The 26,470-nt window shown below is 50.3% G+C and overlaps 1 protein-coding gene across 1 annotated transcript in view; it reads left to right on the plus strand.

Annotated features, from left to right (window-relative positions):
* Positions 1-19,652, plus strand: part of LOC118695364 (transcription factor HIVEP3-like) — a 278,612-nt gene extending 258,960 nt beyond the window's left edge. The window contains 5 exon segments of the mRNA XM_036396877.2: positions 2,235-2,333; positions 9,952-11,027; positions 13,700-13,753; positions 13,755-14,391; positions 14,394-19,652. Of these exon segments, the coding sequence (XP_036252770.1) occupies positions 2,235-2,333; positions 9,952-11,027; positions 13,700-13,753; positions 13,755-14,391; positions 14,394-14,527 (2,000 nt within the window). The 3' untranslated portion in view covers positions 14,528-19,652.
* The last annotated feature ends 6,818 nt before the right edge of the window (positions 19,653-26,470 follow it).

Consider the following 26,470-nt stretch of genomic DNA (forward strand, 5'->3'; position numbering starts at 1 on the left):
GGAAGTGTCCAAAGCCAGGATGGAGCTTGGAGCAGCCTGAGACAGTGGGAGGTGTCCCTGCCCATGGGACTGGATGGACTTTAGGTCCCTCCCAATCCCAGTTGGGGGTTTTAGGAAGAGCTGTAGGAGGAAAAGGGAAAATGGGACATTTTTGCTTTAATTCTCCCACCCTTCATTTTCCTGCCTGCTCCATCCCCTCCAGCCAATGCTCCCCTTTGTTCAGCATTTCCCTGGCCTGTAACTGAGGTTAATTAGTCTCTAATTAACCTGCCTGTAATTTGGGAGGCAGAATTAGCGAGGTGCCCTCTGAGCTATCCCAGAGCAGCCCCAGTGACCCCACATCCCATCCTGGCCCTGGGGAAGCCTCATTGGGAATTTCTGAGTTCCAGAGGGTGTCCAAGGCTCCTCCTGCTCAAGGAGCTGAGCTGGCCCAGCCCTTTGGTGCTTTCCAGAGCACCTGAGCCCTTCTTTTTGGGGAAAATGGCAATGTAGGGTTTTTCCTCTTGCTGGCTGCTCAAACCTTCATTTTATTGTAAATTTATAAAATCATTAAAGCTCGAAAACCCCAACATCCCCAGGTGCCACATCCATGTGTTTTTAGAATGTTTTCAGAGCACCTGAGCCATTTTTTTTGTGGGGGGGGGAAAGTGGGAATGTAGAGTTTTCCCTCTTGTTGGCTGCTCAAACCCTCATTTTATTGTAAATTCATAAAATCATTAAAGCTGGAAAAGCCCCATGTCCCCAGGTGCCACATCCACTTGGTTTTGGAACATTTCCAGAGCACCTGAGCTGTTCTTTTGGGCGAAAATGGGAATGCAGGGATTTCCCCTTTGCCTGGCAGCTCAAATCCTCATTTTATCATAGAATTATAAAATCATTAAAGCTGCAAACGCCCCACATCCCCAAGTGCCACATCCAGTTGTTTTTGGAACATTTCCAGGGTGGATCCACTCTGCCATGTGGTATCCCCTCCAGGCAGGTGGGGCTGTTGGGATGAGGTTGGAGGATGATGATGATGATGATGATGCCACATTGGGATGTGTTTCCCATCCCTGCTTTCCTCCCATTTTTAGTTTGCTGCACCCTCATAAAACCATTAAAGCTGGAAAAGCCCTCCAGGATCATCCAGCCCAACCCTTCCCCAGCACTGCCAAGGCCACCACCACTGCCCCACGTCCCCAAGTGCCACATCCACGTGTTTTTGGAATGTTTCCAGAGCAGCTGAGCCATTCTTTTTGGGGAAAAATAGGAATGCAGGGTTTTCTCCTCTTGTCAGCAGCTCCAACCCTCAGTTTATTGTAAATTCATAAAATCATTAAAGCTGGAAAAGCCCTCCAGGATCATCCAGCCCAACCCTTCCCCAGCACTGCCAAGGCCACCACCACTGCCCCATGTCCCCAAGTGCCACATCCACTTGGTTTTGGAACATTTCCAGGGTAGAACCGCTCTGCCCTGTGGCGCTGAGGATGTTCTCCCCTCCAGGCAGGTGGGGCTGTTGGGATGAGGCTGGAGGATGAGGATGAGGATGATGATGATGATGATGACACACTGGGATGTGTTTCCCATCCCTGCTTTCCTCCCATTTTTTCTTTGCTGCACCCTCATAAAACCATTCAAGCTGGAAAAGTCCCACATCCCCAAGTGCCACATCCCCAAGTGCCACATCCCCAAGTGGTTTTGGAACATTTCCAGGGCAGAACTGCTCTGCCCTGTGGTGCTGAGGATGTTCTCCCCTCCAGGCAGGTGGGGCTGTTGGGATGAGGCTGGAGGATGAGGATGATGATGGGGATGATGATGATGATGGCACACTGGGATGTATTTCCCATCCCTGCTTTCCTCCCATTTTTAATTTGCTGCAGCCTCACAGCTGAAAGCAGCCCAGGCCATCTCTTCCCCCAGCCCCAGCAGTTTTTCCAGGCTGCACAAGCCCTGGAAGGTCCCACACCCTGCCTGCACCTCGTCCTGCACCCTGGGGCAGCAGCAAAAGGAGGGAAGGGGCACCTGGCCTCGTGTCACCGGGAGTTTGCAGTGGGCAAGGCTTGGGGACAGCCAGGGACCTTTGGCTGGTTCAGGGAGGGTTTTGACTTGTGACTGCTGAGCGTGCAAAGGGGAAAAAAAAAGGGAAAAAAAAGAAAAAATCTGAAGAAAAAGAGAAAATAAAATTAAAAATGGGGAAAAAGAAGGAGGGAAAAGGGGCCATATTTGAGTAAAATTGATTTTCTGCTTCTTTTCAGGGAATCTGACTAAACACATGAAGTCAAAGGCCCACAGCAAAAAATGTCAGGAGCTGGGCGTGTTGGTATCTTCACTGGTGGATCTGGAAGCCGAGGAAGGTAAAACCAACCCAACCTTTGCTGTGCAGAGCTGCTGGGGTATGAGAGAGGGGCAGGAGCCACCCTGCCACACATGGGGAGCACTTTGTGCCCCCCAGGCTCCTGCTGAGAGCTGTGACCAGGGCAGGGTCACAGCTGGGTGCCCTGGGTGCCCTGGCTGGGGTTGGTGACACAGTAGGACATTTGATTTTTGGTGTTTTGATGATTTTATTTTGAGGCTCTGGTTCTGTGCCTGCCTGCAGGCTGTGCTGCTGCAGGGATGGGCTCGGCAGGGCCCCCAACACACGGGGAGGGGTGGCAGGAGGAGGGTCCTGCTGGTGTCACAGGGGGTGGCTGCCACGCTCTGGAGGGGCCAGGGGCAGTGACACAGGGGCAGTGTCACACACAGACAGTGTCACACACATGGGCAGTGTCACACACATGGGCAGTGTCACACATGGGAAGAGTCACACATGGGAAGTGTCACACACAGCAGCAGTGTCACACACACGGGCGGTGTCACATATGGACAGAGACACACAGCAGCAGTGTTGCAGAGCAGCAGTGTCACAGGGGCAGTGTCACTCATGGGCAGTGTCACACACAGGGGCAGTGTCACACACAGAGCAGTGTCACACACGGACAGTGTCACACACAACAGTGTCACACAGCAGCAGTGTCACACAGGGAGGGCAGAGTGTCACAGGGGCAGTGTCACTCCTGGGCAGTGTCACACATGGGCAGTGTCACACAGCAGCAGTGACATAGAGGGGCAGTGTCACACATGGGCAGTGTCACACATGGACAGTGTCACACAGACTGTCACACAGGGCGGTGTCACACACAACAGTGTCACACAGCAGCAGTGTCACAGGGGCAGTGTCACTCATGGGCAGTGTCACACAGGGGCAGTGTCACACAGCAGCAGTGTCACACACAGTGTCACACATGGGCAGTGTCACACAGGCAGTGTCACACACACAGAGCAGTGTCACACAGCAGCAGTGACACAGTGGCTGTGTCACTCCTGGGCAGTGTCACACACAGGCAGGTCACACAGCAGCAGTGTCACAGGGGCCGTGTCACTCATGGGCAGTGTCACAGAGCAGCAGTGACACATTGTCAGTGTGACATCAGTGAATCCATTGTCCCCCCTGCCCGAGGCTGCAGGGCTGTTGTCCCCCCCAGCCCTGGGAGGTCTCTCTGAGGCAGAGCTGCCCTGGGCTCTCTGGACCCGGTGTCAGCACTGGGGCCAGTTTGGAATTATAGGAAGTCCCCAAAGTGTCACACAGGGGAGTCTCCCATTTCCCATTCCCAGTTTCCCATTTCCCCTTTCCCTTTTCCTGTTCCCATTTCCCATTCCCAGTTTCCCATTTCCCCTTTCCCTTTTCCTGTTCCCATTTCCCATTTCCTATTTCTCATTTCCCCTTTCCCACCATTCCCACCATTCCCACTCCCATTCCCATCGCTGCAGAGCCCTGTGGGTTTGTTCAGGGGGTGCACAGAGGTTCCCTTGGCAGGGATGGGGTCAGGAGAGGTTTCCTTTCCTTCCTCCCAGTTTCTCTCCCACCTGGTAAAACCAGGGAATATTCTGCTGGCCATGGGAATATTCTGCTCCATGAGCAGAGGCCCGTTGCTCACAAATGTCAGTGTTAAACACAGCAGCCAAGGAGATAGGCAGAAAATGGGATTTTGGCCTCTGATGGTTGGGGCTGCTCGGATGGATGAGAAAATAACCCAGGAATGGCAGAAAGGTGCGTGAGAAATTCGAGATCCCAGCTGTGATCACAGCCCCTGCTCTCAGGGTGAGGGGCTGCAAAGAGCCCTCCCCTGTGTCCTCTCTCTTCCTCACAGAGACCCAGAACAAGAACAAAATGAGCTGCTTTAATTAAATAATAATAATAATAAAATAGGCTCCAATTTCCATGTGACACAAAGCAGCACAGGAAGGTTGCTGTGCTTTCCTCTGGGGGCAGGCAGGGAGGGAGCAGCAGTTCCTAAAACTCCCTGGATTATTTTAAACAGGAGTTGTATTTCACTTGATTGTTTGTATTTCTATTTAAGGGGCAGCAGAAAGCAATGGGTGTTACTATAAAAGGAGATTGGAGTATAAATCCTCACTCCTGCCTGGGCTGGGCTCGGTGGGCTGGTACCAGCTGGGGAGAATAAATAACACACATGGAATGAGTGAGAGGCAGCCTCAGACAAAGCTGTCAGCAGGACACATTCCCACTAATTCCCTCTCTCCTTCCTTCCTCCATCCCTCCCTGCCCTGTGTCACCACATTTCACAGAGAAAAGCAAAACACAGCTTCCCAAAACATTCCTGGGATTCACATCCTCTGAACCTCAGAGAAAGGAAAAATTATCTTAATTTTTATTGAGATAATTCTTATCTCAATGAGAGATGTTTTTACTTTTGTTCTCAATACTCAGTACTTTTTGTTCTCAATTCTCAATACTTTTATTCTCAATTCTTATCTCATTTGCTGCAGCCTGTGTTTGTTCACAAGTAAAATACATTGTAAAAAATTGTTTGCCTAAAAAAAATCAATAATTAAATTCTAACATAAGTGTTTTAATTCCCTAACCAATTAAATCCAAGTATGTATGTATCAAAACTATAAACTAACAGTCACAAATTACTGTAGAGTTGTGCAATTAAATACTTAACAAATTCACATAATATGATAACATATAATAAGATATAATATAATAAGATAGAATATGGTATGATATAATAAGATATAATATGATATATATGATATATATATGATATATAATATGATATATAATATGATATGTAATATAATATATATAATATAATATAATATAATATAATATAATATATATATAATATAATAGTTAACCTTCTAATAAAATAAAATCCTCCTTATCATTTCTCCCAAACATAAACAAAAATATCTGTTATAGCCCTGCCCTTTCTCTCCCCATGAGCTCAGCAGGATGAATTTGGGAAGCCTGGCTCAGGTCTGAGCTCTGTCCCTGCCTGCAGGGATCGTGTCAGGGTGCCAAAGCAATTCCCTGGGGCTGTCCCAGGACTCTCTGGGGTGTTCCCCTCGCTGGAATTTGTGGTGGCAAATGCAATCAGCTCCTCACTTTGGGGCTGGCTTCACTTTCCCTTCACTCCTGACCCCTGACTGGGGCAAGTTTGGCATTTCCAGTGACAGGGATTCCTCTATCCCAGCTGGGGCAAGGAAAGGAGAGCACCATGGCCAGGCACAGCTCCTGCCTGTCCCCAGCCCCACAGGCAGAGTCAGGGCTGGCTCCCAGCTCTGCCAGTGAAATGCATTCCTGTTCCAAGCAGGAAATCTGCTCAGCTCAGCCTGCAGCTGGGAGTTTGGAATAATATTTGTTCTGAGCTCAGTTCCCCTGGGGCTTTGCAAACAGCCCAGGCTCAGCAGCCCCATCACCGTGGAGGATTTCACAATCCAGAATCCCTCTCCAGGGAGAGTGTGGCATTCACATCTTCTGAACAAATCCCTTCACCCAGGGTTTTTCTCCTGGGAAACTGAGAAGCCTCAGGGAAAAGGAAAACAATTCTTCTCTCATTTGCTTCTCCTGTGCTGTGCTCAGTGGAATGTGTTTGGAGATTGTTACCCACAGGTGATTGTTCCATTGGATTCTGCTGGGAGTTGTTTTCACTCTTTGGCCAATCAGGGCCAAGCTGTGTCAGGGCTCTGGAGAGAGTCACGAGTTTCATTTTTGCTTTTTGAGCCTTCTGTAAGGATCCTTTCTGTATTCTTTAGTATAGTTTAGTATTCTTTAATAGAATATAGTATCATAAAATAAAAAATCAGCCTTCTGAGAACATGGAGTCAGATTCATCATTCCTTCCTTCGTCAGGGCACACAAATGTCACGCACATTTGTCACATAAAGGTGTCACAGACAGGGGTCACATAGAGGTGTCACCCACAGGTGTCACACAGGGGTCACAGAGGTGTCACTTGTGGTATTTTAAGGGTCCCCCATAGCAGGAAGGAATGATGAATCTGACTCCATGTTCTCAGAAGGCCAATTTATTATTTTATGATACTGTATTATATTAAAGAATACTATACTAAACCATACTAAAGAATACAGAAAGGATACTTAGAGAATGTTAAAAAGATAATAATGAAACTCCTGACTCTCTCCCAAGTCCTGACACAACCTGGCCCTGATTGGCCAAAGAGTGAAAACAACTCCCAGCAGAATCCAATGGAACAATCACCTGTGGGTGAACAATCTCCAAACACATTCCACTGAGCACAGCACAGGAGAAGCAAATGAGAGAAGAATTGTTTTCCTTTTCTCTGAGGCTTCTCAGCTTCCCAGGAGAAAAATCCTGGGCAAGGGGATTTTTCCAGAAAATATGACAGTGACAGTCACACACAGGTGTCACACACAGGTGTCAGGTATCACATAGTGGTCACACACAGGTGTCACACACAGGGGTCACATACAGGGTCAGGTATCACATAGGGGTCACACACAGGGGTCACACAGATGTCACTCAGGTGTCACACACAGGTATTACACAGGTGTCACACACAGGTGTCAGGTATCACATAGTGGTCACACACAGGGGTCACACACAGGTGTCAGTATCACATAGGGGTCACACACAGGTGTCACACAGATGTCACACACAGGTATTACACAGGTGTCACACACAGGTGTCAGGTATCACATAGGGGTCACACACAGGTGTCACACAGGTGTCACACAGATGTCACTCAGGTGTCCACACAGTTGTCACCCACAGGTGTCCCAGCATCTCCGTGCTCTGCTGGCAGTCCGCATCCTGAGGTGTCCCAGCAGCTCTGGCCCCTGGCTGGGCCCGGGTGGCATTCCCAGGGCAGGCCCCTGGCAGTGCCGTTCTGCTGGGCTGCAGTGACATCCAGTGGCTGTCCCCGGCGGCCCTGTCACTGCTGTCACTGCTGTCACTGCTGCCAGCAGCTCTGCACTCCTGCCAGAGGAGGAGCAGATTTTCCTTTGAGCATTGACAGCTCAGTACCTGTCACATTCACATTTTCTGGAAAAATCCCTTCACCAGGATTTTTCTCCTGGGAAGCTGAGAAGCCTCAGAGAAAAGGAAAACAATAATTATCTGATTTGATTCTCCTGTGTTTGCTCATGTGGAATGTGTTTGGAGAGTGTTTACCCACAGGTGATTGTTTTTATTAGTTTTTACTGTGAGTTGTTTTCACTCTTTGGCCAATCAGGGCCAAGCTGTGTCAAGATTCTGGAGAGAGTCACGAGTTTTCATTATTATCTTTTTTAGCCTTCTCTAAATATCCTTTCTGTATTCTTTAGTACAGTTTAGTACAGCATTCTTTAATATAATATAGTATCATAAAATAATGAATTAGCCTTCTGAGAACATGGAGTCAGATTCATCATTCCTCCTGCCACAGGGCACCCTGAAAATCCAATAGGTACCCAGCTCAGAAAGCTCCTGCTGGCCCTTCAGGCAGCATGGAGATGTGTTTTAACCTGCAGAAATATTTAAAACCTGTAGAATTTGCTTTTTTATCCTCCTCGCTGCCTACAAGGTCTGATTTACAGAGCCCCAAACCCTCTGCCCTCAAACCACAGCTGGAATTTATCCTACCTAGGGAAATCCACAGAGGTTCCTTCCACCCTGTTGGATTTTTAGCAAAAGTCCTTTCTCTATCCTTTCTGTATTCTTTAGTATAGTTTAGTATAACATTCTTTAATATAATATAGTATCATAAAATAATGAATGAGCCTTCTGAGAACATGGAGTCAGATTCATCATTCCTCCCTTCCTCGGGACACCCCACAAATCCAATAGGGGAGCTGCAGGGATGGCTGTGCCCCAGGGATGTTTGGAACTGGGGTGAGCTGCTCCTTTCTGTTCCCAGCTCCAGGCAGACTCTTGGCTGGATAACAGCCATGGGAAAATCCACGGGAGTGGGAATGCCAAGTGCTTCCTGCAGGCCCTGCCATTCCAAATAAACCAAATTAGAGTTTTAGTCCATCATGGGGACTTGGTGCTGTGTATTCTTTAATATAATATAGTATCATAAAATAATGAATTAGCCTTCTGAGAACATGGAGTCAGATTCATCATTCCTCCTGCCACAGGGCATCCTGAAAATCCAATAGGTACCCAGCTCAGAAAGCTCCTGCTGGCCCTTCAGGCAGCATGGAGATGTGTTTTAACCTGCAGAAATATTTAAAATCCTGTAGAATTTGCTTTTTTATCCTCCTCACTGCCTACAAGCTCTGATTTACAGAGCCCCAAACCCTCTGCCCTCAAACCACAGCTGGAATTTATCCTACCCAGGGAAATCCAGAGGTTCCTTCCACCCTGTTGGATTTTTAGCAAAAGTTCTGCCTTGCTGGTGTTTATCTGTCATGAAATCTGGGCAGGAAAAGGCCCAACACATGAAGCTGGTGGCAGCTGTGGATATTCTGGAGTCACTATTGTAACAAATAATCATCAAACCCCACTGAAGGTGATGCCATTTTCACCTAGTAAAGGATGGGGTTTTTTTTGCATTTTAGAGCAAATAAAGAGTATGGCAGGTGCCCAGCGGGGACTGAGGGCTGTGTGTGCTGCCAGAGCTGCAACTGGAACTGGGGTAGAGTGGGATTGACTGGGATCTGCTGGGATCAGCAGCAGTAGAGATGGCAGGGCTGCAGCTCAAAGCAGGAGATGATCAGACCCAGGAGCAGCCAGATCCTCTCTGCCCTTAGAGCTTGTGAGCAGATTTAGCACAGAAATAGACCCTGAACATGTGTTTGGTGAGCAGATTTTACACAAAAATAGCCCCTTACATGCATTCTGTGAGCAGGTCTAACACAAAAATAGCCCCTCACATGTGTTCTGTGAGGAAATTTAACACAAAAATAGACCCTGAACATGTGTTTGCTGTGCAGATTTAGCACAGAAATACCCCCTCACATGTGTTCTGTGAGCAGATTTAACACAAAAATAGCCCTCACATGTGTTCTGTGAGGAGATTTGACACAAAAATAGCCCCTTACATGTGTTTGATGAGCAGATTTAACACAGAAATAGACCCTTACATGTATTCTATGAGCAGATTTAACTCAAAAATAGCCCGTTACATGTGTTTGGTGTGCAGATTTAACACAAAAATTGCCCCTTATATGTGTTTGGTGAGCAGATTTAACATAAAAATAGCCCTTTACATGTGTTTGGTGAGCAGATTTAACTCAAAAATAGCCCATTATATGTGTTTGGTGTGCAGATTTAACACAAAAACAGCCTTTACATGTGTTTAGTGAGCAGATTTAACACAAAAATAGCCATTACATGTGTTTAGTGAGCAGATTTAACACAAAAATAGCCCTCACATGTGTTTGGTGTGCAGATTTAACATAAAATAGCCCCTCACATGTGTTTGGTGTGCAGATTTAAAACAAAAATAGCCCATTACAGGTGTTTGGTGAACAGATTTAACACAAAAACAGCCCTTTACATGTGTTTGGTGAGCAGATTTAACTCAAAAATAGCCCATTATATGTGTTCTGTGTGCAAATTTAACTCAAAAATAGCCCTTTACATGTATTCTATGAGCAGATATAGCACAGAAATAGCCCCTGAAGGTTTTCTACTCTCTGTTCTGTGTTTGCCTCCAGGAACCAGTGAAGACCTTTTCCAGGACTCTGAGGGGCGGGAGGGATCTGAGCCCATCGAGGAGCACCAGTTTTCAGACCTCGAGGAATCTGACGACGACGACGACAACGAGGACGAGGAAGATGAGGAGGAAGAGGAGAGCCAAGACGAGCCAGCGCCGAAGCTTCCGGAAGGCAAAGCCGGCACCCTCCTGCTGCCCTCCTCAGGGGGCTCCCCGTCCTCTCCAGAGGAAGGCACCCAAACATCCCCAGCTCAAGAAGCTGCCTCCAGCACCCCGAAAGCAGGGGAAGGCCAGCAGGCCTCCTCCTCCTCCTCCTCAGGGCTGGAGAGCAAGTGGTCAGCAGACAGCAGTGACATTGCTGTGTGCCACAGCTTCCTGAGCCTCCACAGACCAGCTCTGACCTCCACCGAGCGCTTGGCTCCTGCTGAGAGAGAATCTGTCACCAGGCCACAGATGTCCTTGGCCATGGACCTGTCGACCTCCAAAGACACCTCCCCGAGGAAAAGGTGGTCCCCGAGCCAGGAGTGTGGCAGAGGGGGTGGCAGCAGCAGCAGCAGCAGCAGCAGAGCAGTGCTGGCGAGGAAGCACTTACTGACCAAAAACGAAACGTCCCCCAAACGCTTCTCCCCCACGGCAGAGCTGTCCTCCCTGAGGTGCCTGTCCCCAGGGAGGGGGCTGTCCCCCTGCCAGCGCCTCTCTCCCAGGAGGGAGGCCTCTCCCCTGAGATGCGTGTCCCCAAGGCTCGAGCTGTCGCCCAGCAGGCACCTGTCCCCCCGGAGGGAGCTGTCCCCGAGGACAGCCCTCCCCCCTGATGGAGAAGTGGCCCCTGCCAGGCACTCGTCGCCCAGCAGAGAGATGGCATCCCTGAGGTACTTCTCCTTGAAGAAAGTCTTGTCTCCAGGCTGCTTGGAGCTGGCCAGGTATCCACCCCCTGGCAAAGAGGACTTGCCTGGCACGAGCAAATCAGCAGAGGACAAAGTTCCAAGCTCATATCAAGCCCAGCCCGGGATATTCTCTTCGATGCCTCTACCTCACAGGTTCTTTGGCAAAAACTTACAGCTCTACGAGTCCAAGCTGGTAAGTCCAGTGCCCTGCTGCCCTCTGGTCCCCACAGGGTGGTCTCTGACACGGTTTTTGGTGAAGGCTGTGGTGCAGAAGTGACCCTGAGAACTGTCACTGTCACAAGTGACCCTGAGAACAGGGACAGGGGACAGCAGTGGGTTTTGCACCCATTTGGGTCCTGCCCTTCTCAGTTGGAGAGAAATAAAGTTATCCCTTCTCCAAGGGGTTATTCCCACTCCTGAGCCAGCCAGTCCTGCTGGGACAATCATCAAGGACAAACTCTTAATGATTAATTGTCACTAAGAGCCTTTTTGCTCCTGGGAATTTCATTCCCATCCCTGAGGTTTCCCTGGCTGGGTTGGAGCTGTGACCATTTCCCAGTGACCTGAGCCAGCCCTGGCTGAGCCCTGTGTCCACCCACAGCCAGCTCTGCTGGATGAGATGCTGAGAAATGATTGTTTGGACAGCTCTCATTTCATCTCTCCTCTCTTCAGCACACAGAGGGGTTTCCCACTGGGTCCAGAACATGATTTAATCTCTCTGCTGGACAAATCCAATCCTGTGGGTAAAGGGAATTTTCCTGTTCCTCCCAGGGCTGCAGGCAGACTGATGGGGGTTTGGGGGAATATTTCCCATTCCTGCTGGAGTGCCTGGCTCTGCTCTCAGTTGTGCTGAGGAACGTGAGACCCCCTCGCTGTGGGGAGAGGCTCCAGCCCTCAGGGGCTGCACTGGGGAGAGAGAGAGGCCTTTCCAGAACCCCTGCCACCCCAGATGCTGAGCCAGGGCTTCTCCAGACCTTTCTCCCATGCCCATGCTAACCTTCTGTCCTGTGGGGCCTCCTTCCTGCTCCTTTCCACTCTGAGTCTTTGTCTCACCTTCTCAGAGACTCTCCTTTACTTTAGGACCAAGCCTTGCCTTCTTTTAATGCTGTTTCCCTCTCCTGTCAATCCACTTCTTGTGGTGAATCCCAGGGCTCTGGAAACCCTCATCCTTCAGCTCTTCTGCCAGGATAACTTCCCACTGCCTCTGCTTGGAGCAAATCCCCTCAGCTCCCAAACCCACAGTAGGAGACAATGTTTTAAGCCCTGCTTGTCTGCCATTCCCATCTTTCAGCTCCTTTAGTCACATTTACCTTTTTGGCTTCGTTTTCCTGCTCTTTTTCTGCACCCAGAGCCACCACTGTTACTTCCCTGTGTGCCTCCAAAGCACCAGCAAAAACCTAAATGGAAAAAATTCCCCTTTATCAGCACGATGGACAGCTGGGCTTTCATTGCAAAATTAACATTCCTGGTAAGGCCACAAGAGACAGAAAGACCAGAGAAGGGTTTATCAGGTCCCAAACAGAGCTTGAAGATGATCTTAGCTCAGTTCCAGTGTCAGGCTCGCTGCCAAGTCCCACCACAACCATCTCCCTTCCCACTGGCCCTTGCTTAGGGCAGTCTCTCCCCATGGTGATTGTTGCACCACTGAAATATTTGTTTGGGGTTTCCCAGCATCCCTGAAGTGATTTAGCCACAGCTTCCTGTGGATAAGTGACATTTAGCAGTGTTGGGGCTTGTCACTGCTGACCCAGCACACACTACCTTTGGTGGCTCTTCCTTTTTCTCTTTCCTGTTCTCTTTTGCTGCTTTGCTCTGCTGTCTCCTCAGAGATCCAGCTCACAGAATCAGGGAATTATTCCCCATAATCCTACAAAGAAATGTGCCCTCCAGTGGATCCTCACATTTTATCTCCAACCCCATCTTAATTGAAATTTGATTTCAGTTTCTGTTGCTTCCTCTTCTTGGGAGTCCTGTGCAGGGATTTAGTCATAACCTCATCACTAATTAATCCATTTCTGTTTAGCCACATATCTCTCCATGATGTACGTTAGGAAACTATGGGAAGCACCGAGAGAGAAAGAGGAAAAGGTAAAATGTAGGGTCTGAACCCTTGATTTGCACAGAGCACCCCATGAGGGTGGTGGTGGGGACCCACTGCTGGGTGTGCTGGAGCTGATGCTGCCTCTCACTGGAAGCATCCCTGCACTCAGCAGCTGTAAGGATGCAATCCTGCTTTAGGAAAGCACAGTGAAAATGAATAAATAAATAAATAAATATAAAATAACCTCGTTCTGGGCTCTCAGGAACCCCCTGCACTGACAGGGATCCCAAGAAGCTCAGCTGGCAGCAAACGCTGGCAGCTCTGCCAGTGTTCCAGAGGCAGCTCTGAGAGAAGGGGTGATGGTTTTAAACTAAAAGAGGGGAGATCCATCCTAGAGCTAAGGAGGAAATTCTTTACTCAGAGGGCGGGGAGGCCCTGGCACAGGTTGCCCAGGGGGATCCCTGGAAGTGTCCAAGGCCAGGTTGGTTGGGGCTGGGAGATACATGGTAAAGATGTCCCTGCCCACAGCAGGGGGTTGGACAAGATGGCCTTTAAAGGTCTCTTCCAACCAAATAATTCTCTGATTTTATAATGATCCAGGCCTAAGCCAAATCCCTGGATCTGTATCCCAACACACCACGGGCATATTTGTCCCAGAATGGAAACGCTGTGGGTTGTGCTGCTCCTCACCTTAACGGTTTGGGGCTCCACATCTCCCTGAGTTGAGTGACCTCCCTCAAACCCACATAAACCCTAACCCCAGTCCTTGGAGGCCATCCCCTGTGTGCCACACTGACCCAGCTCTTCTTTTCCCCCTGGCACAGAAGATGGAACCCCGCAGCCCGCCCTGCTCCCCCGGCACCCCGCCGCCCGCGTGCCCCCCGGCCCCTGCAGGCCCCTCACGACCTCCACGCTCCCGGCCGAGGGGAGGAGAATGTCTTCAGCCACCTCCCGCTGCACTCGCAGCAGCTCGCCAGGACCCCGTACCCCATGATCCCCATCGGGGGCATCCAGATGGTGCAGGCCAGGCCCAGCTCCCACGCCAGCCTGGTGCCCGGCCCCGCGCTGCCCCTCCAAGGCGGACACTTCCCCGCAGCCAGCGGCCTCGCCCAGCTCAGCCGGGCCGCCACGAGGGACGGGGAGCCCCAGAGCCCTCCAGAGCCCTCATCGGCGTCCGTGTCCCCCGTGGCCAAGGTCTCCAAGTACACCCTGAGCCCGGAGCCGGCGGGTGGTGGCTTCTCGGAGGAGAAGATGAGGACTAGTGAGCTCCAGCAGGAGCAGGAGGAGCACGGGCCTGCGGCGGAGGCCGAGCCCGGCCCGGCGGAGCGGCCACGGGCCTCGGTGTCCCCCGGCAGCCCCAGCACCCCCAAGGAACCCTCTGTGGAGCCCTCGGCCAGTGGGGAGGAACCCTCCAAAGCCACGGGCAAGCAGCCATCGGGCAGCTCGAGCACCCCTTCGGAACCAGCCTGCACTTTCATCTCAGCCGTCCCCTCGCTGGCCAGGGACAGCCCCTCAGAAGCCCCCCTGGCCACCCCCAGGCCCCGCGCCCCAGGAACCTCTCCGGAGAGCCCGGCGGGAGCAGCCCACACCCAGAGCACTCCGATTTAGGTCAAACTCACAAAAAGGTGGATGAAAACGCGGGAAGTACTTAAGCCTCCGCCAGCTGTTCCACCTTTAGGCTTCCTCTGTAAAATCAACAGACATTTTCAACACTATTTCCTTTAGTATAATCATAAGAAGCACTCTAGTGAATGACCAAACCCATGGAAAATTCCTGGTTTTCTTTGTCCCAGTCTGGTATTATCTCCACATGTATGCAGTTACTTGTGCCTTTTTCTATACCTTTTGTTGCTTGAAATGTACAAAACTGTTTGAGGCTGTGAATATTTTTTTAGAGTTTTTTGGAAAGGGGGTTTGTTAGACCTTGTCTTTTTTGCCATTTAGGTGTGCGTAATCCTGGGCCTGAGAGATGCAGAAAGGAAAGGGTTAAGCATTTTAAAGAGGAAGAAGATGCACTGAAAACAAAAGCAAAACAGAAAAAAACTTTTTTTTTATATTGCTTAAATGATTAAAAAAAAAAAAAAAAGAAAAAAAAACCCCAAACCCTTGCTCCTGTGTACAGAAGTTTATGATTCGTATTTATTACATGCTTTATTTAATTCTTGCAAAGTGCTTGGTTTTTTTGGTTTTCTTTTTCCTCGCATCCCTATGGTTGTGCTTTAAACAGTTGAAACTGCTTTACATTTGAAAAACGTGTTTACCCTGACCTTGTGACTGAAAGTAGCACTTCCTTGAGCAGGGGAGGTTCGTTGTGTGCAGGGAGAGAAACTGTCCCTCGAAAAGAGGACGACAAACCGCGAGCACCCCTCCCTCCTGCAGAACCCAGCAAAGCACTTTTCTAATAAAAAAAAAAAAAGGGACAAAAAAAACTAAAAAAAAAAAAAGAAAGAAAATATTCTTCTTCAAAGATTTACCTGCGAGAAGGTAGGAATGTATGGAATGTAGAGCCCGTGCCAGGAAGGGTCTCTCGCTGGACGAGCCTCCTGCTTGCTTTGCTTTAATCCTCCCGCAGCGCCCGGCAAAGCCCTGCCTGGGCTGGGGGAGCCTCTGCAAACCCTCCCTTGGTGTCAGAGGGGGAGGAACTCAGCCTTGAAACCATTTCTCCCTCCAGCATGTTTGAGTTGTGGACAAGCTGCCCCCATCCCATCCCATCCCATCCCATCCCATCCCATCCCACCCCATCCCATCCCATCCCATCCCATCCCATCCCATCCCATCATTCCATCCCCTCCCACCCCACCCAGGCTCCCTCTGGGATTTCCAGGGATGCAGGAGGGCTCTGGGCTCTGCTCCTCCTCCAGGGCTCTCGGTGCCTCTGGCTCCTCTTCTCACCTTTATTTATTTATTGGCGTGGGACATCCCCAGCTCAGCCCCTCTGGCATGGACAGGCCCTGTTTCTGGCTGGTTTTGGGAGATAAAAATTTTGATGGTGAATGGTGAATGCTTGCAAAATCAGCTTGTTATGCATGCGCAGCAGCTTTTTCCAGAGCAGATTTTTCGGGATGAGCATCCCTGGCAGAGCAAAGGCCTGAACTGCCAATAAATCCGATACCAAATCCAGAGTGACCCCAACAGAGCCATTCCTCTGTCACAACTTTTTAAACCACAAAGTTTCAAGTCGTTCGCCCCAGCAGGTTCTTTACTACTTCAGAGGGTTTTCTGGTTGATGGAATCTGTACAAACCTCTTTTTTTTTTTATTTTAACAACAACAAAAAAAAAAGATATAAATATTTAACCAGTGGACCAGTTCTTTCTTCTTTCAGAGCTGTTCCAGTTTATCGGGTACATAATACACTTTTTAAAAAAAAATAAAAATACAAAAAAATAATAAAAGGAATCAAATAAAATTCTGAATGAGAACATATTTCCTTGCCAGACTTGATGAGCTATGAACTGTTCCCGTTTCACGGGCAAAGAATAGAAATTTTTTAATAATCTTCTGTCATTTTTTCTTTTCTTTTTTTTTGCTCTTCTTGTAAAAGGAATTAAGTACAAAAAAAAAAGATATCATGGAAATACCATTAAGGCTGTGACACTGACCAAAACAACGTCCAGAACCCATTTATCCCCTAATTAGCACTTTTATCAGGTTTCCCTTTTTCCCATCTCCCCCTTTTTTGGCCCCGAGCCTGGAAGCTGCTCCTGTTTGCAGAGGCAGAGCAGGGGCTGGAGCTCGGCTCGGTTCACTCGAGCTCTTGAGCACCGGTTTAAACCCTCCTCAGGCATTAAGTGCGTGCTTAATCCGCGCCTAATCCCGGGGTGAGCGGGAGTGGAGTGCTCGGCCGGGGCTGGTGTGAGCATCCCTGGAAACCACCCATGAAATCGAGAGATTTCCCCGATTTTGGCCACTTTCTGCCCCTTGTCACACTCTTAACTTGATCCAAGGTAGCTTTTTGTATTTAATTTTACATATATATATATATATATATAAAAATATATATATATATGTATGGTACATAAAAGTACTGCAGCAGCTGTGTCTGGTTTTTTGGCGCATTTGCCGTGAGTTTTGGGCTAGATCAAATCTGCTCAGCTTCTTCCTGTAACTGCATTTCAACCTTTAATCTATTTAAACTTTCTGCGGATTTTTTTTCCCCTCTGTCATTTGTGGAAAGAAGGGGAGGGAAAAAAGCCCAAGAAAACCCTGAAGTCTTTACATTGGTTTATTGATGATTTTGTTGTCGTTGTTGTGGGGGTTTATTATTGTCATGATCGGGATTTTTAAGCTTTCCTAGCAGCTCGAAGCTTTCTGCATCTCAGCTGCGGAGCGTCCGGGCAGTTTGTGTGTAGCCATCCAGATCTTTTCAGCCGGGGCCAAAAAGAACCCAGGAAAAGGAGTTTGGGAAAGGGCTGAGGTGCTCCCGGGGACATTCCCTGCCCGGATCCCCTCCCCACCCCCGGCAGCCGCGGAGCGGGGCAGGCAGGGACCGCCGCAAACTCAGGAGATGGGCACAAAAAAAAACCGAGTCCCAACCCAGTTTGGCTTCTCTGGCTGGGGTGAAATGGTGCTTCACGCTGTACCCAAGGGGCGAGAAGGCTCCCCCCAAAAATAACTCCTTGCTAATTAAGGGCTAATGGTCGCACTGCCAGCTCAGAGCTCCGCGGGAGGGACCCGCAGCACCAGCACCAGCATCTCTGGCTGCGGGCACACAAGTGCGTCCCTCTGCCCCGTGCTCGGCCGAGGAGCGCAGGAATGTCACTCCCGGGATTTTTATAGGGCTGGGTGTCATGCCCAGCCCTCAGCCGTGGCTGCCGTTCCCAGCCGGATCCCCTTTGGTCTCCCTGTGTCACCCTCGGTGGAAGCTGATTGCTGGTCACAGCTTTTCGTGTCGCTCTGAATGTCTGTTCTGCCTGCAAAACAGGGATGGAGAATCCCTTTTTGCTTCCCACAAGGGCTGAAAGGGTGGCTTTGCAGAACAATTAGTGGGATAATTTACCAGAGAATGTATTAATAATGTAAATGAAGAAGCAGAGCCCAGCCCTCCCTGTTCAGCAGCAGATGGAAATAAAATCCTCTGCTTTTCTCATGGCAGAGCTTCTCCAATTTATAATCCATGAGGGCACGGCCTGGCTGCTCCTGTGGTGTGGCTGCTCCATCAGCCCCAATCCCATGGGGATATTCCACTCATTATTTTCACAGCTATTTCACCCTGCCGAGCTGTTTGGGTGGCTCCCATCCATGCAGCTCCCGGATCACACAGGGATGCTCTGGAGCCAGAATTCCTCCTGCACACAGAGGACTTGGCCCAAGCTCTGGGATCACTCCCTGACTGTGTTCTTATACCAGGACTGACACGCAGAGCTCAGAAAGCTCCCGGACCTTAATCTTGAGCACTTCTGGAATTTCAGCAACTCCTTTGTGCTGCAGCAGGGATTTAGCTCCTAAATTGAGCTCGGGGTCTGGCAGGGCTGAGCAGACCGTGGGATGAGGAGAGGGCTCCCCAAACCACCCTATCCTTGAGGCAGAGCTCTGCCAGCTCGGATTATTGCCAGCTCCTTGGCTGGATCCCCAGGAGCTGCATCCATAATGAAACAGCTGTGAATGTCCAGCTTCCCACTGAGAAATGCAGTTCCTCACCTGCTCCCAAGGGTGACATCCCAGCCCTGGTGTCCCTAATGTCCCAGCAGTCCCAAGCCCTGCTCTGATCCCAAATCCAGCCCTGCTGAGCTGCTGGGTCCTGCTGGGGCAGGGCAGGTAATTCCCACCTGTGTCCACCCAGAGCATCCCAAATCCTTCCTGCCGGGGCTGGGGCTCTGCCTTCCCCTGCCCAGCACATCTGCAGCTTTCCCTGCCTCGAGTTTTGTCCGAAATCCACAGGGACAGCACCTGAACAAGCAATATCCTAGGAGAAATCATTCAAATTATCCCAATTTCCATGCAAAATCCTCCAGGATTTGATCTAGCCCTTCCCTGCTCTCCTTGCTTTTCCCCTGTTCATCATCTGCTTTTTTTCTTTCCTTTCCTTTTAACATTTCTGTCTATTGCACAGTATTTACAAATAAAACCGTATTGTAAGTTATTTACAAAAAAAAAAAAAGAGAAAAAAAAGAAAAAAAAATAAACTAAAAAACATCAGTCCTGATGGCATAAAACCAATCTGTTTTCATTACTGAGATATGATGGCACTTACGATCACTTTAGTAAATGTAATGTAAAAAATAATTAATAATAATAATTAATAATAATAATAATGTGTACGCAAATTTAATATACATGGTCTCATGTAAGATAAATATTTGCCTTTTTTTCTAAAAGGTGTATGTATTCTGTAAGTGGAATAGTCTGTAGAAAGTTTCTATATGTTCTTAAAATGGCAATACATTCCAAAAAATGGTACTGTAAATATGTACAGCGTCCAATGGAATTTGGTAGTTTTGCCTGTAATTTTATTTGAACTCCAGTTTCTACACTTGCATCTTGCAATGTCTGTATGGTTATATCAGTGCAAAAAAAAATGCAGGTAAAAAGCACAGTCTGATGTAAAAACAACAAAAAAACTGAACAAAAAACACACAAAAAACAAGAAAACAACAAAAAAAAAGAAAAATACTCAGTATTTGATGTTTGTGACCCTTATTGTAAATGACATCTGTACTGTGAATGAGAAGTTTTTACAAGTATAATATTGCCTTTACTACAGCTCAGATTGTCTGCTCGGTCTGGGCGTATTTTTAAAAAAACAGCATGTTGGAATAAATTTTAAAGTCCCAACATATCACTACGTGTGTGAGTGGCATCCTTTAATTCCTGTTTTATTTCCCAGGTCCCTGGAGGCACATCTGGTTAAATCCTGGTCCTGCTGCAGCCACCCCATCCCTGCAGGGGAAGTGCTGCCCTCATGGAAATGCCACAATTGGGTTTTATTCCAGTTTTTCCTCCTTTTTTTTCCCAGTTTTTCCACCTCACAGAGCTGAGGCCCTGAGCAATGGATGCTCTGCAGAGGCCAGGCTGAATTCCCACAATCCCAGACTGGTTTGGGTTGGAAAGGACCTTAAAGATCATCCAGGTCCAGCCCCAGCTGGGTACGGACAGATCCCACTGGAGCAGGGTGCTCAGAGCCTTGTCCAGCCTGGCCTTGGACACAAAATTAAGGGAAAAACAATTAGGATTATTATAAAAAAATCTGGAATTTCCCCCTTCCACTTGCTCCTCCTCAGGAACTGAGCTGCACTCAGCCCATCAATTCCCTTTATTCACCCAGAAATCCTCCTGGGCAGCCCCTGCCCTGCCAACCTTTACCCCATCCAAAAGCTGCCTGTGCCTGGGGGTGCTGCGTGCTGGGGAGGTGTCACACAGGGAGGAGAGGCTGAGAGGAACAGGGACCTGGCTCCAGGGATTTGGGGATGAGAGAAATGGGGACCTGGCTCCAGGGATTTGGGGATGAGAGGAACAGGGACCTGGCACCAGGGATTTGGGGATGAGAGGAACAGGGACCTGGCTCCAGGGATTTGGGGCTGAGAGGAACAGGGACCTGGCACCAGGGATTTGGGGATGAGAGGAACAGGGACCTGGCTCCAGGGATTTGGGGATGAGAGGAACAGGGACCTGGCTCCAGGGATTTGGGGATGAGAGAAATGAGGACCTGGCTCCAGGGATTTGGGGCTGAGTGGAACAGGGACCTGGCTCCAGGGATTTGGGGATGAGAGAAATGAGGACCTGGCTCCAGGAATTTGGGGATGAGAGGAACAGGGACCTGGCTCCAGGGATTTGGGGATGAGAGGAACAGGGACCTGGCTCCAGGGATTTGGGGATGAGAGAAACAGGGACCTGGCTTCAGGGATTTGGGGCTGAGAGCATCAAGACCATGGCTCCAGGGATTTGGGGCTGACAGGAACAGGGACCTGGATCCAGGGATTTGGGACTGAGAGCATCAAGGACATGGCTCCAGGGATTTGGGGCTGAGAGGAGTGGGGACTTGGATCCCGGGATTTGGGGCTGAGATGAACAGGGATTTGGCTCCAGGGATTTGGGGCTGAGAGGAATGGGGAGCTGGCTCCAGAGGTTTAGAGCTCTGCTAAGGAGAGGCCTGAGAGGAGCTGGGAATTGGCTCCAGGGATTTGGGTCCCCAGGGAGCTGGGAGGAGGAGGAGGAGGAGGGGAAGGAGGGATTTGGGGCTGTGCTGCACAGAGCAGCCAGAGACAGCTCCTCCTGTGCCCCGTGTCCCCAGCCGTGCTGGGGGCGGTGTGAGAGGGGACACAGCCCCTGTCCCTCTGCCCGGGGCTGCCGGGGCTCCTCCCCACCTCGGCCAGATGGTTTGGGGCTGTTGCTCCCTCCCAGGAGGAGCTGCTGGAGCTGGAAGGGCTGGCACGGCCACCCGGGCTGGTGCTCGTTGTTATGACAACAGGAGGAGGCTGCTGAGAGCAGGGAACGGGGAGGGAGAGAAGGAAAAGGGATCAGAGAATCAAAGAATCAGAGACCTGTAGAATCATTAAGGCTGGAAAAGACCTCCAAGAGCATCAAGGCCAAGCTTTGATCGAATCCCACCATCCCCAGTGAGCGATCTCACAAAGGGCAGGATTTTGTGGGGCAGAAGGGGTCAGGGAAGGCAGTGAGGGACAGGCTGAGGGGTGGGCTGGGCATGGGGCAGGGAGGGAGGGCAGCCCAGGGATGGAGGGCACCACAGGGATAGAGGAAATCCCCAAGGATAGAGGGCACCCCCAGGGATAGAGGGCACCCCAGGGATGCAGGGCAGATCAGGAATGGAGGGCAGCCCCAGGGATGGAGAGGCAGCCCAGGGATAGAGAAGCAGCTCAGGGATAAAGGGCAGCCCCAGAGAGGGAGGGCAGCCCCAGGATAGAGGGGCAGCCCAGGATAGAGGGGCAGCCCAGGATAGAGGGCACCCCAGGGACAGAGGGCATCCCCAGGGATGCAGGGCAGCTCCAGGGATAGAGGGTACCCCAGGGATTCAGGGCACCCCAGGAACAGAGGGCATCCCCAGGCATAGAGGTCACCTTGGGAATATAGGGGCAGCCCGGGGATAGAGAGCAGCCAAGGGATAGAGGAAAGCCGAGGGATAGAGGGGACCCGAGGGATAGAGGGGACCCCAGGGACAGTGGGCGCCCAGGGATAGAGGGCACCCAGGATAGAGGGCAGCTCCAGGGATGGATGGCACCCCAGGGATGCAGGGCAGATCAGGAATAGAGGGCACCCCAGGGATAGAGGGCAGCTCCAGGGGTAGAGGAAATCCCCAAGGATAGAGAGCACCCAGGATAGAGGGCACCCCAGGGATAGATGGCACCCTGGGGATCGAGGGCACCCAGGGATAGAGGGCAGCCCTGGGGAGGGAGGGCAACCCAGGGATGGCATCAGGATTGGGCTGTGCCGTGCCTGTGACACTGCTGGGCACAAGAAGGGCCTGGCTGTGCCTGCAGGGCTCAGTCCCAAACTTCACCGGGGTGGGCCCTATGCAGTGGTCAAGAACTTGGGCAATCATGCCCAAAGCAGCAGCCTGGGGGTTACTGCAGCTGATCCCTCCCAGGGAGAGCTGGCAGCAGAGCTGTGACCTCATCCTCCAACAGGCACTGCTCACACAGGCAGCAAAACAAACCAAAAATCCACCTGGTAACAAAGCCTGTGTCCTGCTGGGGTCACCAGTGCCTCTGCCAGCCTCAGAAGGGACAAAAAAGGGAGGTGCAGGAGTTGCCAGGGGATGCCCAGAGTGTCAGCTGTGCTTTTCACTTCAAACTGGTGTCTCCTAAGGTGTCCTTCTCCATAAACCCACAGCTCCTGTGCCCAGAGGATGAAGTGGAAAACTTAACTTTCATCATTAGCAGGGTGCAATCAGCCCTAGCCTCTGTTTTATGGGGGAAAGCTGGAAGTGTGTCCCTGTGTGCCTGGCAGCAGGGATTAACACCCCTCGGAAATGCAGGAGTCTCCCTTGCCTTCCTGAGGACCTGCTCACATTGCTCAGGAACTGAGAAATGCAGTTCCTCACCTGCTCCTGAGGGGTGACAGCCCAGCCCTGGTGTCCCTAATGTCCCAGCAGTCCCAGGCCCTGCTCTGATCCCAAATCCAGCCCTTTCAAAGGAGAATTACCAAAGTTACCAAGCCCAGATGAGATAAAGGCTGGAGTAGCATGGCCTGAGTCCCTGGCTGACCCAGCCTGGGTGATCCCAAACCAGAGTGAGGGATGGGCTAAAGCCTCCCAGGTGCTCAAGAGGAGGCACCACCCACCAGCCAAACTTTGTGCTTAGGAGCTCAAATCCATCCCAGACCAAAAGGACATGGATGGATGGATGATGGATGGATGGATGGATGGATGGATGGATGGATGGATGGATGGATGGATGGATGGATGGATGGATGATGGATGGATAGATGATGGATGATGGATGGATGGATGGATGGATGGATGGATGGATGGATGGATGGATGGATGGATGGATGGATGGATGGATGATGGATGGATGATGGATGGATGGATAGATGATGGATGGATGATGGATGGATGGATGGATGGATGGATGGATGGATGGATGGATGGATGGATGGGGGATGGATGGATGGATGGATGGAGGGATAGATGGAGGGATAGATGGATGGATTGACGAGGAATGGATGGTGCCCTGCCCTTGGGACTCCCCTTAACCAGGAAACCAGCACCCACTTTAAACCTAAAACCATCCTGTGTGATGAATTTGCTTTATTCTTCCTGGAATTCCAGCTCAGCTGCACCAAGGGTGTGGTTTCAGCAGGAGATGGCAGTGGGTGAGGGTACAATACATCCATTGTATTATTTATCTCAGCAGATCTTTCCCCATTTTTGCTGCAAATTGCAGTTTAGGCCACAGATCTGCCCAAGTTGCTCAGTCCTAAAGGAATGCAGCATTCCAGCTGGAATATTTGGTTTAGGAGATGAAATCCCAAACTCCCAGAGGGAGGGTTGGCTCTGTGGTCCCAGCATTTGGTTGAACCTTTGGTCCTGGAAGCGTGTGAGCTCTGGGAATTCCCAGCACTGCTGCCTCTGGATTGTTCACTCCCACAGCGCTTTTCCCTCGCTGCCCCTTTCTGCTTTCTGCCCCTGCAATCAGCTCGTTCACTGAGAATCCAAACTTTTCACTGTAAAAATAGATTTAGATTTCCAGCTATAGTGCCTGCAAAAGGAGCTGGAAAGCGTGATCTTATCTTTGCTAACATATGGGAAGAATGAAGGCTGCAAAATGTGTTATTTCTTTAACCTCATAACTTTGGAGACACGAGGCCAGCAGGGCCCTATGTGACACCGAGCTCCAGCAGAGATCTCTGGTTTTAAGATCTCTGTAACCCATTAGGGTGCAAATTTATGGAAGGAGTCGGGCTAGATAAAAACCAGGTGGAGTTTTAAGGTGAGGATTGTGCTCAAGGAAGGGATTTTCATATTCTTTTACAAGCTCTGTGCCTGAGGCTTTTGGCCTGGGATGTGGGTGCTGCTGGGTTGTCCCTCAGTGCCAGCTGGCACCGGACAGGTGTGGGGAGATGAGGAGATGAGGGTTATGGGGAAGGAAACCATGGATGATGGATGGATGGATGGATGGATGGATGGATGGATGGATGGATGGATGGATAGATGGATGGATGGATGGATGGATGGATGGATGGATGGATGGATGGATGGATGGATGATGGATGGATGGATGATGGATGGATGGATGGATGGATGGATGGATGATGGATGATGGATGGATGGATGGATGATGGATGGATGGATGGATGGATGGATGGATGGATGGATGGATGATGGATGGATGGATGGATGGATGATGGATGGATGGATGGATGGATGGATGGATGGATGGATGGATGGATGATGGATGTATGGATGGATGGATGGATGGATGGATGGATGGATGATGGATGGATGATGGATGGAGGGATGGATGGATGGATGGATGATGGATGGATGGATGGATGGATGGATGGATGGATGGATGATGGATGGATGGAGGAATGAAGGGATGGATGATGGATGGATCCATGGATGGATGGATGGATCCATGGATGGATGGATGATGGATGGATGGATGGATGGATGGATGGATGGATGGATGGATGGATGGATGGATGATGGATGGATGGATGAGGGTATGAGGAGAAGCCTCTGAAATGTGGGTTTATGTTGCTCAATGGAAGACCCCAACCTCTTGAGGCAGACACTGCCGTGCTGGCTGGTGCTGTGTGAAATCCCAGCTGATCCTGCTCTGAAAATCCCCTCCCATCCCATTTTCCACGCATTCCTGAAGGTTTGTGCAGTCACCACTCCCTTTCTGAGCTCTTCCTTCAGGGCCAAACCCCACAACTGCCAAAGTCTCACAGAGGACCAGGAGCTGGGGCTTTAAATCCTTGTCCCCAAGCCGAGGCAGCAGCAGGAGCCTCTCAAGCTGCCCAGAGCAGCAGCAGTGATGGCTCTTGCTAACAGGAGCCCCATCTTCCAGGCCTTTATATCTCTGACTGGAGACCTAATAAGTGCTGAATTGGTGTGTGATTTAATGAGGCAAACTTCAAAGCCGCTGTTTCCACACCTAATTCACTCATCAGGACTAATAACTGCAATGGGTGGTGTTGTTTTTACTTCCTCCTAGCAATTTATTATTTACCCAGTTGCTTTACAGCTCCTAATTTAATAAGTGCAATAACCCAGGGGTACTGCTTCAGGAAGGAGGAGAAGCTGTGAAATCCAACAGTCTCTGCTTTGCTGGACACCAGAGCTCCCATTATAACATTTTAAACCCTTTATGACCTTGGCAAGGAAGAGATGTGGAGCTCTGTGCCTCCTCAGACAGCTCCATTCCCAAAATGTGCTGGCACTTGCTGGAAGGGGAGGATGGCTGTGCTGGATCTCCTGTGGATTTGTGTCCATGTCATGGATGGGGCCAGAGGACATCTGAGGGTGGCAAAGCACATCCCCTCCAGGCAGGGGGATCATTTTGGGCTCTCCTCGCTCTGCCTCCCGCTTCCAGGGATGTGCATGGGGGAGCAGTGACCTTGTCCCAGCCCAGTGTCATCCTGGGGGTCACAGTGATGGCCACAAACCCCACTGTGCCTTCCCTTGGGGACTTGTAGGGGTCTAGAGGAATTGTTCTGGAGGGGACAGAAATTTCTGGGATCCTTTCAGGGACGTGCAGACAGCCCTGGGGTGAGGGAGGCTGTGCAAAGTCTGCATGTGTCCAGCACAGGGGAAACAGGAGCTCACTCTGCCCTGGCACTGCCCTGACAGCTCAGGCACTGCTGGATCATCAGGGATTCCCCTTCACCTTTTTCCCTCCTGAAGCTTCCCTGAGGTCCTGCAGCTCCCTGGATCTCCTTGGATAAATTCCCTGGATCTCCTTGGATAAATTCCCTGGATTTCCTTGGATACAACCTGGGGAGGAACCTGAGCTGAGCTGTGCCCCTGAGCTCCTCCTCAGGAGTGATTTCCCTGAGCTGCTGCGTTCAGAGCTGCTTGAAGCCCCATCCCTGTTCCCAACAACCCCCGTCCTTCCCCTTCCCCATTTCCCATCTCCGGCTTTCAAAGCGCTTTTGCAGACATTAAAGAACTGTTCCCCAGAACCCCAGAGG

Source organism: Molothrus ater, chromosome 24 (genome assembly GCF_012460135.2).
Source record: "Molothrus ater isolate BHLD 08-10-18 breed brown headed cowbird chromosome 24, BPBGC_Mater_1.1, whole genome shotgun sequence".
Classification (NCBI taxonomy): Eukaryota; Metazoa; Chordata; class Aves; order Passeriformes; family Icteridae; genus Molothrus; species Molothrus ater.